This window comes from Lampetra fluviatilis, chromosome 10 (assembly GCF_964198595.1).
Source record: "Lampetra fluviatilis chromosome 10, kcLamFluv1.1, whole genome shotgun sequence".
Lineage (NCBI taxonomy): Eukaryota > Metazoa > Chordata > Hyperoartia > Petromyzontiformes > Petromyzontidae > Lampetra > Lampetra fluviatilis.
In genome coordinates, this window is record NC_136284.1 from 4,476,224 (window position 1) to 4,488,489 (window position 12,266).

A 12,266-nucleotide genomic window follows, 5' to 3' on the forward strand; every position below is an offset into this window, starting at 1 on the left:
GCACGCGGAAATCCGGGTCATGAATAATTGATGCGGTGAAGCGTGTCTCCTCCACTGTACTCGGCATCGCGGTGGGCAAGGGGGCTCGTCTCGTGGCGTCGGCTGCGGTGGTGGTGGTGGTGCTGGCGGTGGTCACAGCAGCGGCGTCGGACCGCTGTGATTGATCCCAGATCACCGTCAACTTCCCACGGACCCTGCCTGAGCCTCCCACGTCTCCCGACCTCCCCACCCCCCACCCACCGTGACAACCGCGGTGCCCTGGGTCTCCTCCACTCCGGCGCCGATCGATGATGGGTCGGCGCGGTGGAGACCGCTCTTCGTTCATTTTTTTAATCACAGTTGACAGTTGTTGAGCACGTACACCAAGAGGCCCCAAAATGTCCAAGTGGTCCAGCAATAAACAGCGCTGTGGCAGGAGGAAACCCTGACTATAAAAGAGTCGAGGTTTAATTTCTCACTCGATGATTTTCCCGAACGCTGCCATGGCTGGCTTGCAGCAGGAGGTTATCAGTGTAAGGCACTAGCATGAGAGTACAAAGTATGCCTATGAATAATCCACATTATTGTAACCTTTGTTCAGTATAGACGATAGAGGCGAGATGGATGTGGCGTGTCAAAATAATTTGGGGAACGGCATTCCGACTGAAATGAAACACTTAAAGGAGTCGATACGTATTTTTTTTTTGCGGGAATTGAGCAAGGTTACGATGAGAGCTTGGGAAGAGACGGTGGGAGCAAGTTCCAAAGTGGAGCAATGCGAAGGGAGAAGCAGAGAAGTATTGTGACCTGCAGTGTTCTGGTTGCACACAGTATGGATGAGACGGAGCCGTCACGAGCACACACACACCGCACACGTGAATATTGGTTTTGTCTGTGCTCCTCTAGCCGGAACATTGTCCGGAATCGCTGGCGCCACTCCTGTGAAACGTGAACCATAAAACCTGCAGTGGCTCATTGAGCTGTAAATGACGTGACAAATTTACAGCGCCAAATTTAATTTTCTCTCCTCTTTGCCCCCCCGAGGGCCTGAATTTTTTTTTAAATGGCTCTGTTTACTCTGAGGCAGAGCTATCAATCGGCTTACAGTGTGAAGGAAAATGTTTGCTTCTTCTACTCAACGACAGAATGAAGATGCGTTTTGTGAAATTTACCGCAGGTTTTTTTCACAAACTTTGCAACTTCGTATTCACCACTGTTTATCGTCATCGGCTATGATAAATCCAACTGCTTGATGATGATCTGCTGCTTCCCCCTCGTGAGCCTGTGATGTAATAATCCACCTGGCAGCCTGCACATTAAACAATTGAATCACCACTCCATCTCAGTGAACGTCCTCTCGGACAAGTTCCATTCCTCGGCTGTCAATCCATTATTATTCTTGACCATCGGCCATCCCTTCTGGCGGCAAGTCTTACCCAAGCCCCACTATACTTTCCTTTAACGGCTTGAATGATGCACTGTTTACTGGCGTGTCTGAATTACATATTTTTAAAAAGCAGGAATTAAGACAATCAATAATGTGTTTTGCATCATTTCGAGATGCCTTTTATTTCCATCACTTCGAGCTGCCTTGGTGAATTTGTAAAATACAAAAAACTTCACCATTTTTTATTTTATCAGGTCAGGCCCCCTGAGCTATTTAACTCTTTTTTTATCGACCTGGCCCCAGATGATAGCTCAATGAAGTGGCTTATCACGTGGAAATGTATAGCAGCCAAATATACATGTTGATTCTAAATATGAAGGGAAAAACCAGAGGACCTGGAAAAAGGTCCACAGGACCACGGAGACACATGTTAAACTCCAAATATACATTTTTTTTTACTTAAACGTTCGTGACTGCAGGAATTCATATTCTTTGGTTCTTTCGGTGAAGTCACGTAGATAGAAAAAAAATAAAGTGAATAAAATAATAAAAAACAAAAACACATTTCAAAACCAGTCTACATTAGTGTTTTTTATTTACTTTATTATAATGTTTCTCTACATGATTTACCAAAATAACCAAATAATTCAAATATACAATCATCAGTCTCAGGATCGAACCCACGATCTCCTGCCCACCAGGCGAGGTAGTTAACATCTCGCCAACGTAGCATTTGTCCTCTCAGTAGTGCCGCCCAGCACAATGAGCTGCACATCAAGTGCTTCCCCTGCCTCTCCTCCCTGCAGTGGCAACATGGGATTATCCACGGATGCTGCTTTCATCTGCCCTTGTTAGGCAATTATCCATCGGCTAATAAGGCTGCATCTCCAGCTGAGCTCATTAGAGACAGCTGTAGGTGTTGTCAAGCAGCTATCACGTTGCAGATCGTTATCTACAAATACAGATAATAATAAATCCACTTCTGAATGAAGGCCTCCCCACGCCGTGTTGGACATGGGGGTTGTTTGACCATTCGTCATCGTGCTGATCGGGTTGGTGAGGGCAGATGATGACTAATTATTCAGATGGCCCTGATGTTATCCCTGGCCAGGAATATAACTCAGGTGATCGGGTTCATGGCCCAGTACGTTAACCACCGCAATACCACCCCAATCGCTGTTTATTCATATTTGGAGATTTTTAATTATACAATTAAACATCTACAAATATATTCTGGCTACCTTGAAGAACGGCCATTTCCCAAAAATATTCACCAAAACACCATGAACGCACCCAATCCTGTCATATATCAGAAGCCAAGCAGGTTTGAGCCTGGTTAGTACTTAGGGTTGAGGGTAGCCAGAAGGTGTCAATAGAGTGGTACATTCTTAAATGTATGTGTGGAGCAATGGTATGTATGTGTGGAGCATTGGTTGTTGTTGTTTGACTTGTATCCCACTGGGATTTTTGCACACAGCGTTGGTGTACGTGCTTTTTCTGGAATATTTAGCTGTTTTTTCCTGGATTTTCTGTTTGCACTTAGTCACATAGTCACTTTAAGATGTTTTCTTGTTCATGTTTTTGTCTTTTGTTTGTTGCGGTTGCACCAGATTCAAGAGCCTAATGGCTCACAGAGCTACAGTATAACTAATAAATGAAACTGAAAACTGAAACTGAATACGAAGCCAATCACTCAATCATGAAATTGGTCAAACATCCCAGTGTAATCAGCACCCTCCCGACAAAAAAAAGTCTCGAGACTCAATGAGGTTTTTAAGGATAAATAAATGGCATTGCTGATATATTAGTAACGTTTATATCTATGTGTGGTCACATGACAGTGGTAATGACATTGGCAGTGCTCTATTTTCGGTCTGCGGTTTTATTGATTTACTTTGGCACGGGAAATCCCTTTGTACCTGCAACTAACGATCATGCCCTCTTTTCTAGACTCCAACAAGAAGCTGAAGGATGTCCTGGAGGAGTTTCAAGGGGAGGGAGTGCTGGCGAAGTACAACCCAGAGCAGGTAGACACAACAAGTCATCGTCGTCCTACGATCTGTCACGTGTTCAGCTCAATTATAAAATGTATTCAAGGCCGGAGTAGAGCTGGGATATCCCATTATTTAAGTACAGCAATCAATTATTCTACCGATTATAGGTTTGATTACTCGGGGAACATGAAAATAGTTGAGAGAGAAAAAGTGTCTCTTCCCACGTGTGATGCTGGACGCGATGTTTTGGGAGGGGGCTTTGTGATGTCATCAGTATCATCAGCGTCGTCACGCTGGACGTGGCTTGTAGGGGGGTTTCCCACCTTCGGGTTGCAGGATGTCAGGCGGTCGCCAGTCTTAAATGGGACCTGAGCAAATTTATCAGAAAGTGGTCGATTACAAGTTTGTGTTTGATTCATCTGCTTCACCGACTCATAGTCCTAGCCGTAAGTCGGCGTGTAAACCTAGAAGGGACGTGAACCACCTGCGGTCAGTACTTGGGTCAACACTTTATTCAGTCTGACTTCCTTTGAATATTTCTAGATTTGAAGCTTCCTTTGAGTACTTAGTTTACAAGATTATATTGGTAAGAACCTCCTGGTTACACCAGCCCACAGGGGATTATTGTGTCCGTCCGTCCGTCGTGCATCCAAAAATGGGAGGGGTGGGGCTGGGTGGAGAGGGGAGGGTGGGGAGGGGCTGGGTGGGGAGGGAGGGGCTGGGTGAGGAGGGGAGGGTGGGGAGGGGCTGGGTGGGGAGGGTAGGGCTGGGTGGGGAGGGTGGGGAGGGGCTCGGTGGGGAGGGTGGGGAGGGGCTGGGTGGGGAGGGTGGGGAGAGTGGGCTGGGTGGGGAGGGTGGGCTGGGTGGGGGGTGGGAGGGGTGGGGCTGGGTGGGGAGGGGCTGGTCACCCCGTGGTGCCCTTATAAAACTCAACGTTTAACCTACTCACGCCGGCTTGTGCCCGCCCTCACAGTCGGGAATATTTGCGGAATACACCACGCCGCCGTTGACCCTGGCCATTGACCGAGCAACCCAACGTTCCTACCAGCTCCATCCGCAGGAATGTATTTTAGGGAGGGATGTAATCTTTTTCAGAGATGTGATCTCCATATTTTTTTTGTCTTTTCTCAAACCTATCCAAAGATTTAGATTTTGATGACTATTCCCCTTCAGATACTGACCACATCAGGCTGACGTCCTACGAATCGATGTACCTCCAGTTCCCCCCTTCCCCCCCTCCCATTCCATTTCTTTCCCTTTCTTTCCCCGGTGGTTAAAACGATTCTCTATAATCTCACCAAGTTGGAACACTGGATATTATTTATATTAATTAAGGAAAAAAATATCAGTGTCTCGGTTATTCAGTGTGTTTTTTTATTGCAAAACTTGTAATATAGTACGAAAAAAATACGTTAGGAATTTTACGCTGTCAGATTTTGGAAATTTTAATTTCGTTGTTTCATTTGGAGGTCATCCACATTTCTCAGTCATCCGCCGCTAGTGTGTGGCTGTTGCTGCAGATACAAAACGTATTGGGAGGGCATTGTCACAGCACAGGTTTGGTACTCGGTGTACTTAAAAGACGAAATCTCAGAGAGAGAGAGAGAGAGATAAAATCTCACCAAAGTACGGCGTTTTAGACGAAAAAAGGGGGCCCACTAATGGGCGGCAAGATTGTGCGCAAATTATTATGCTGCACGCCGCCCTCTTGTTTGCGGCTATTACTGCCCACTAGTGAAACGGACATTAGCAGCGAGTGAAACGTGGAGCATGTTTTCCCCGTGGAAATGCGAAACGCTGAATGGCGCCAGCACAATGAAGAGCCGCAACGAGGCTGGGGCTCGTTTTTTATAAAACCGTTGACATGGCTGCGTCGTGCAATTCATCAGCCTTTTCAGACCGAACTCACGGAGAAAATTCAAATTAAACGATTCAAGTTTCAGAATAGTTGTCTTCCAACCACGTGCATGGTCTCCTGTCACTTTTGACATTTTAACCACAAATTTATTTGCTTTTCTCACTGGGTTAAAAGGAGGATTTTTTATATATATATTAAGAACCTCCATTTGTATTACATGAATACAACCCGAAGATCCATTTTACAATTTTGGATCAAAGTTCTCGCATATCACACGCACATGGGGTTGACACAAAAACGTTCTTCGATTAAGATGTTATGATTAAATCGATGCATTCCAAAGACGAATTGTTACTCTGCTCTTGATTTAAAAAAAAAATGACATCAGTTCATTATGGAATACCAGTACTTTTAAAAAAGGTGAGCAATTAAAATTTAAAGTAAAATTTTGTGGGAACGATTAATTGGTTTAAAAACGAGTTTAATGCCTATTACTGCATTTGAATGTCACCTTGCCAGAACTCCTCACCCATGCGATGTTCACATCGAGTCATCAGATGTCCCCGTTTTGTGATTTTAACTCTGCCTGAATTTTTTAAATCTGCAAATGCCCACAGAAACCAGACGTTCTAAATCAGGTGAGTGCATTCATTGGGGTCACCTGCATGCAATTAGCCACCCCATGAATCACATTCATATTTCACCTCCAATTTTAAAACAGCAATCTATTTACATTCATTTTTGCTCCATTTCTTAATGCGTTTTTTGTTTGGATTAGATAGTGGAGGTATAATGTTCATTTTTAACTATAACTCTCCATAACGTGTAAAATCTGAGCCTTTTGTTCAACATCTGATGATGCTGGGTGTAATCTACAGCGAAATGTCGCACGTAAAAATTGTCAATCTTTTCATCCCTCTTCGGACATTTCTCCTGTTTTGCTGATAAAAAACAAATCATTTGGGTGTATTTGTCCATGACGTGACGGCACGATTAGATTGATTCTGTTGGGTGGTGGAGGGCTATAGTTAACATTTGTCATCATACCTAAACGATCTAACCCAAAGGAAACCGATCACGAATCATGAACATTGTTCGTGACAGCCGACCTAAAATCAAATGCCCCATCTCATTTGCATACAATCCGGCCAAAACCTGTCCTGCCAAAAATGTCAGTTTGCGAGTCGCGAGCCCTCGTGGAGGAGACGGCTCTGCAAACGTCTTGTTTTGTTGATCACCTGCGCCAGCTGAGCCCCCCAATCCAGCGCCGGCAGAAACACCCGGCTTGCCCCCCGTGTCTCAGCCACCTCCATTTGCCCCCCACCCCGCTCGATGTGCCGATGTGCTCCGAAGTATCGAGCATGAGCGCAGTAATACGCGCCTCCCTCCCCGGACACTTTTTTCCCAAATCCCACGACGGTTCCGAGTTGCGCACCGCGTGCGCTCGCTCGGGTACGCGCGGTTGGGCCCTGCTCCTTTTCAAGTGAAAGCAATGCCTGTCCGACCGTGCTGCGGTTTTTGTTGTTGTTGTTGTTGTTAAAAGCGCTCGCCTCCGCTCCCCCAGCCCATCGACCTTGAGGGATTCCGTCTCTTCATGAGGACGTACCTGGAGACGGACATCCCTGAGGACCTGTGCCGCCACCTCTTCATGTCGTTCCAGAAGAAGTCGAGCCAGGCCAGCCCCGCCTCGCAGCTCCACCGAGCCACTTCGCTCTTCAGCTCCACGGGTACGAGCGGGCGGCATTGTGTCCACATCCGGCACTCCACATCCATACTCTTAGTTCTTTCGGTAAAGTCATGTAGGTAAAAAATGAAATTTAAATTAATAAAAATAAAACAATAAAATCACGACGTTTCGGAGGCAACACAAGTCTCCGTCATCAGGTGGGACCGTCACAGCCAGATCCCACCTGATGACTTGTGTTGCCTCCGAAACGTCGTGATTTTATTGTTTTATTTTGATTAATTTTAATTTAATTTATTACCTACGTGACTTTACCGAAAGAACTAAGAGTATGAATCCTTGCAGTCATGAAAGCTTCAAATCTAGAACTCCACATCCAGTATTCTTCGCACTAAGGCTGTGGTTCCTAGTCACGTGCCACCTACTTCAGTCTACCAGCGACCCATGAAATTATTTTGCGCCCAGCACACCACATCCAGTATACCTCTCACGATGGCTATGGGTCACGTGCCACCTATTTCACTCTACCAGCAATGCAGAAAATGTTTAGCGAGAAATTAATCCCTGGGCCAAATCTTATTTGAACATTTTATTATAGGAATTTGTAACATCTTACCGTATCCGATTGTTCCAACTGCTCCCTTGTTGTTGAATATAATTTTAAACAATGCGTGCAGCAGGGGGGGGGCGCTGCTGACTGCCTGAACCCGTTCATTCCATTCAAATGATGATAATTCACATCTGGTCGGTGCGCAAACATAAACAGTCGACCAACGACCCATAATAAACATTCAACGATAAAATTAAACGAAACTATTTTTATTTTACCAGGCGAGGCCCACTGAGCTATATCGTCCTTTTTCATAAACGACCTGGCCACAAATGATAGCTCAACTAAGTGGCTCATCACGTGGACATTCATAGCAGCAGCCAAATACTCTAAACGCACGTTTCTAAATGTGGAGGGAAAAACCGGAAGACACACAGAAAACACGACACAACCAAGGGGAGAACATGCAAACGCCAAATATACAGGCATCACGGTTGAACCCACGATCTCGTGCATACCAGGCAAGGTAGTTAACATGTCGCCACCGTGGCAGGTACGAGTTCTCCTTTGCTTCAATTGACCACGAGCACTCGCCACCAGGGCTGAGTTGCAACAGGCGCCGTATCTCAGCGACGCTTCCTGAAAACAATCGTTAAAATTTCGTCGCGAACATTTCAAATGTGAAGGAGAACAAAGGGCATTTAAGTGTAATCACACACACTCACCAGACAGAGAGAGAGACCTGTTGGATTTGCCACGAGGTTGTCAGTAGTCTGCAAATTTGTGCAGTGTGAAATTATGAATATTTCTTTACCTAATGGTCTGTGAATTACAAGAAGATAGTCACAACACGGGTATGTTTTAATTGATTTGCTGCCTTTCAATTTGCCTGAGTTAAAAATGCTTTGACAATCGATGAAGAGCGTGACATTTCACGTTTTTCTTCATAGTCTCATTCCAGAAGAAGCACTTTACGATTTTGTCAACGATGGGCCCTGATGATGTCATTAGCACATCTTGACACATGCCTTTAAATAACGTCCGTAAAAAGTAAATTGTCAGTAATTTAAAACGCCTACAAAGTCTCTCTTGAGTATGGCTGAATGAGTAAAATACATCTATGTCCAGATTAATTATCCAGCAAATTACTCTTCGGCATATATTGGGTGCAATTCTTCAATGCCTCCTTTGAAATGCGACTACTAACGGTGGTTCACCCCGATGTGGTCTCACATAGTGGCACGTCGACAGCGATAGACTCTCATAGGGATCAACAAACTCACGTAGAGACCCTCAGGCCCACGCAGGAGTCACATCGCTTTACCATTCTGTTGTCGATGGTCCAGTCGGCATATCTAAAATCCCACACGAGGCTTTCTCTAAACTTCCACTTGTGAAAGGCAGTGGTGGTGGGCTGATCTGCAGTGAGACGTGCAGATTCCATTTAATGTCGACTGTTTTGTTTTCGAGGTATGGATTTAATCCTGGAGGCTCTTTAGTGGCATCGGCAACCAGGCGCTTGCTCGGGATTACCGGTGTTCGCCTAATCCCACAAAGTAATAAACCCTAATTCGCTGATTCGTTGCTGAAGCCTGAATTGTTAATCTGTTGGTAAACGTCGTTTTCTGACCCGTAATTGGTTGGTTGTGTTGCAGAGATGCGAACGATCGACAGCGGCATCACAGCTCATACGGCTGTGGCCTGTGCTCCGGTGACGGGTGAGCCCTCCCACACCCACCCAGTCTGGGCACTTTCCTACTCCCAAATCAAAACGAAACAATACCAAAAAGGAACTGTCTTATGCTGCAACAGCTTTGCCTAGCGGTTGGCGCCACACGACGCCGGGCAGTGCCGGATTAAGCTAGTAAGGGGCCTGTAGCATATGTTATAAAGGGGCCCAAAATAAAAATAAAAACGTATTTAAACACAAATTTTTTACTTGCATAGTAAAAAAAAAAATCATTTGCTATACAGCCAGATAATACGACAAATAGCTAAACCTTAAACACCCAGTCGTTTATAAAAGTTGAAGGTAGTATAGTACTACATATAGTAATAGGGCAAGTGCAGAATCACTGAACCGGAATTGATAGCTTGAAAGCATTTCGCGCGGGGCCCGTAGCTACATATGCTACTTTTGCTACGAGGATAATCCGGCACTGACGCCGGGCGTCATGCGAGGGGCTCGCTCCCATCTGTGGAAGTTTGGAGGAGCGAGAGAAGGGTGCGTGCTACTCACGAACGCCGCTCGGTTTTTTGTTGGTCACATTATAGACGCGATCCGCGAAATTCACCCACACCCCCCCCCCCCCCCATTTTGTCGTAAGAGCGGTTCTAACACATATCAACTGCATGCAGCGACTGGCTACTGACCCCAAAAAATGCGGAATCTAAAATACCATTATATTTTGTGTCCTCGATGTCGTGGGTGTTTCTTTCTAAAGCATTTTGGAGGTATATTCTTGGTTCTTTCGGTAAAGTCACGTAGAAGGGAAATAATAAAATAATAATAATAAAAAATCCTACGTGACTTTACCAAAAGAACCAAGAATATGAATCCCTGCAGTCACGAAAGCTTTAAATCAAAACATTTTGGAGGTGTCTTGACATCCATAACACTCCTGCTGTCAATGGTTTTTGTAGTAAATTGAGAACGCATTACCCTGACCTTTTGAAACAACTTTCCTGTGACTTTGACATCACCCATGATGATGTTTGTTTGTTTTTAAAGACGTACTCCTCTTCAGTTTTAAGCCCTCCGAGATAACGGTGCCTCCATTTTTTGATTTGAAGCTTTCATGACTGCAGAAATCAATACTCCTTGGTTCTTTCGGTAAAGTCACGTGGGTATAAAATAAATTATTAAAATAAATTATTTTAAAATAAATTATTTAATACCTACGTGACTTTACCGAAAGAACCAAAGAGTATGGGTGCCTCCCTTATTTAATTTCACACACCTCCTTGCTCAACCACTGACCCCATTTTCTGCCCCATGGCTCCACTGTGGTTTTCCGCAGTGGAGTGACGTGTTAATGAAACGGCTCTTCCTTTTGTCAGCAGTGAGCTTCTCAATCTGGTCTCACCTTTTCTTGCAGGCGTTGCTGAATTATTAACCACATCCAAAGGGTTTTGTACCGACTTAAGGCTTTTTCTGCATTGCTCACACATTTGTCCGTGAGTGATGCTGCATCAACCCTTTTTCTAACCACATGTGCAACAATATTGACGTTACTATCCGAATGCCCTTTGAAAAAATAGACGTGTTACTCTCAAATTGCCATGTGCTTTAAAATCGATTATTGATAATAATAATAAAAATGATGACGATAAATCTAAAAGTTTCTCCCAACAACTACAGCCAGATACAATCAAGGCTTTTAGTGGAAGCCCCCAGAGTTAGCCATCACTCAACATGAGGTTGCTCCCTCTTCTCTGCTGCCCCATGATCAAGTGTGCCCGTGGGCGTTACAGAAATAGAACGTGCTACCTAAGACAATATTTGTTTCCCAAAGTCTGAGGCCAGAATTTTCCATTTTGTTTTACATCTGGAAGCGCCCTCGATCACGAATGGGATGGAACGTCTACATTTACATTCTTGTAACATCAAGATGTTTAGATAGCAACGGCTTGGGGAGGCCGTCATCCAGCCATGGTTAGATCACAGCCGATGACGGTGAATGTCAAACGTTTTAAAGCTTCGATAGCGCTGAACCCTATAAACTATACAAATGAAAAAGCTATTTTTTATTTTACCAGGTAAGGCCCACTAAGCTATATACCTATTTTTCAGAAGCGACATGTTCACTAATTATAGCTTAACGAAGTGGCTTATCATGTGGAAATGTATTCCAGCCGGAGAAAAATCCTTGCGACCACGGGGAGAACACGCAAATTATACTATACAGCAGGCGTCAGGGTCAGTATGGAACCCACGGCCTCCTGTATACCAGGCGAGGTATTTAACACCTCGCCACCATGACGCCCTCTGACCGCACCAGGCCTGAACGGCAAGAGCATCATCCAGGCGATGAGGCAGTCGGAGAAGCGGAGCCCACTCGTGTTCCACGGCGAGACGCAAGGGGCCCAGGGCACGGACGGCGCGGCGCGACTCGGCCAGTCCGACCAGCTCTCCCTGCAGGCCGTCGCCTCCTCAACGCCCACCTCGTCCAGATCATCCTCGCAGCGCTCCACGGGCACGCCGGGCCTCAACAAGTCCCGCGGCTCCTCCAAGCTGCCCCAGTCGCTCCTGCCGCCGAAATCGCCAGGTGTAGTGCGGAGATTTCTGCCGCCAATTCATATCGGCTTAGCCTGGATTTCGCCCGTCCTTAAGTCATAAAATCAAAATTCTTCGGCGTGCGTCACCCTCCGCTCAATGTAAATCCCAAGAGGTCTCCGCGCTCCTTCTCTCCATTAAGTCAGAGCCCCTTTTTTTTCTGAGATGGCGAGCGGCGCCCTGGTTTGCAGCCAATTCACCACCAATGGCTTCTGACCTCAAAATTGTTGCGATAATTTGACGGTGATAAATTCCAAAGACAGTGATATTTACGCCCGTGCGAAAGCATACGCTCTTCATTATTCCCTTCCAATTTTCACCGGACAGATGGAATTACCGCCTTTGTTTGCTTTAACAATCCTGCTAGGTTAAACCGGCGGTTTGAAGCGCAGTCTGACGTTCAAAATAAACACAGCTCTTTGGACGAGTATATTTTTACAGGTGCCGGCGAGTGACTGTGTACATCTGATAACTGGCTCATGTGCGATCGCTAGCTCTCAAATTTTTCCGGCACAATATAGAAGAGAGCTACGCACAG

The 12,266-nt window shown here is 45.5% G+C and overlaps 1 protein-coding gene across 3 annotated transcripts in view; it reads left to right on the top strand.

The window, feature by feature from the left end:
* Positions 1 to 12,266, top strand: part of LOC144934444 (diacylglycerol kinase beta-like) — an 80,837-nt gene that overhangs the window by 16,500 nt on the left and 52,071 nt on the right. Inside the window, exons 3-7 of one of the 3 annotated variants that reach the window (XM_078860198.1) lie at positions 3,317 to 3,393; positions 5,836 to 5,856; positions 6,879 to 6,945; positions 9,108 to 9,170; positions 11,454 to 11,720. In XM_078860198.1, the coding sequence (XP_078716324.1) occupies positions 3,317 to 3,393; positions 5,836 to 5,856; positions 6,879 to 6,945; positions 9,108 to 9,170; positions 11,454 to 11,720 (495 nt within the window). Of the gene's footprint in view, positions 1 to 3,316; positions 3,394 to 5,835; positions 5,857 to 6,782; positions 6,946 to 9,107; positions 9,171 to 11,453; positions 11,721 to 12,266 lie in introns of all 3 variants that reach the window. The other 2 variants (XM_078860196.1, XM_078860197.1) reach the window with 2 other exon arrangements.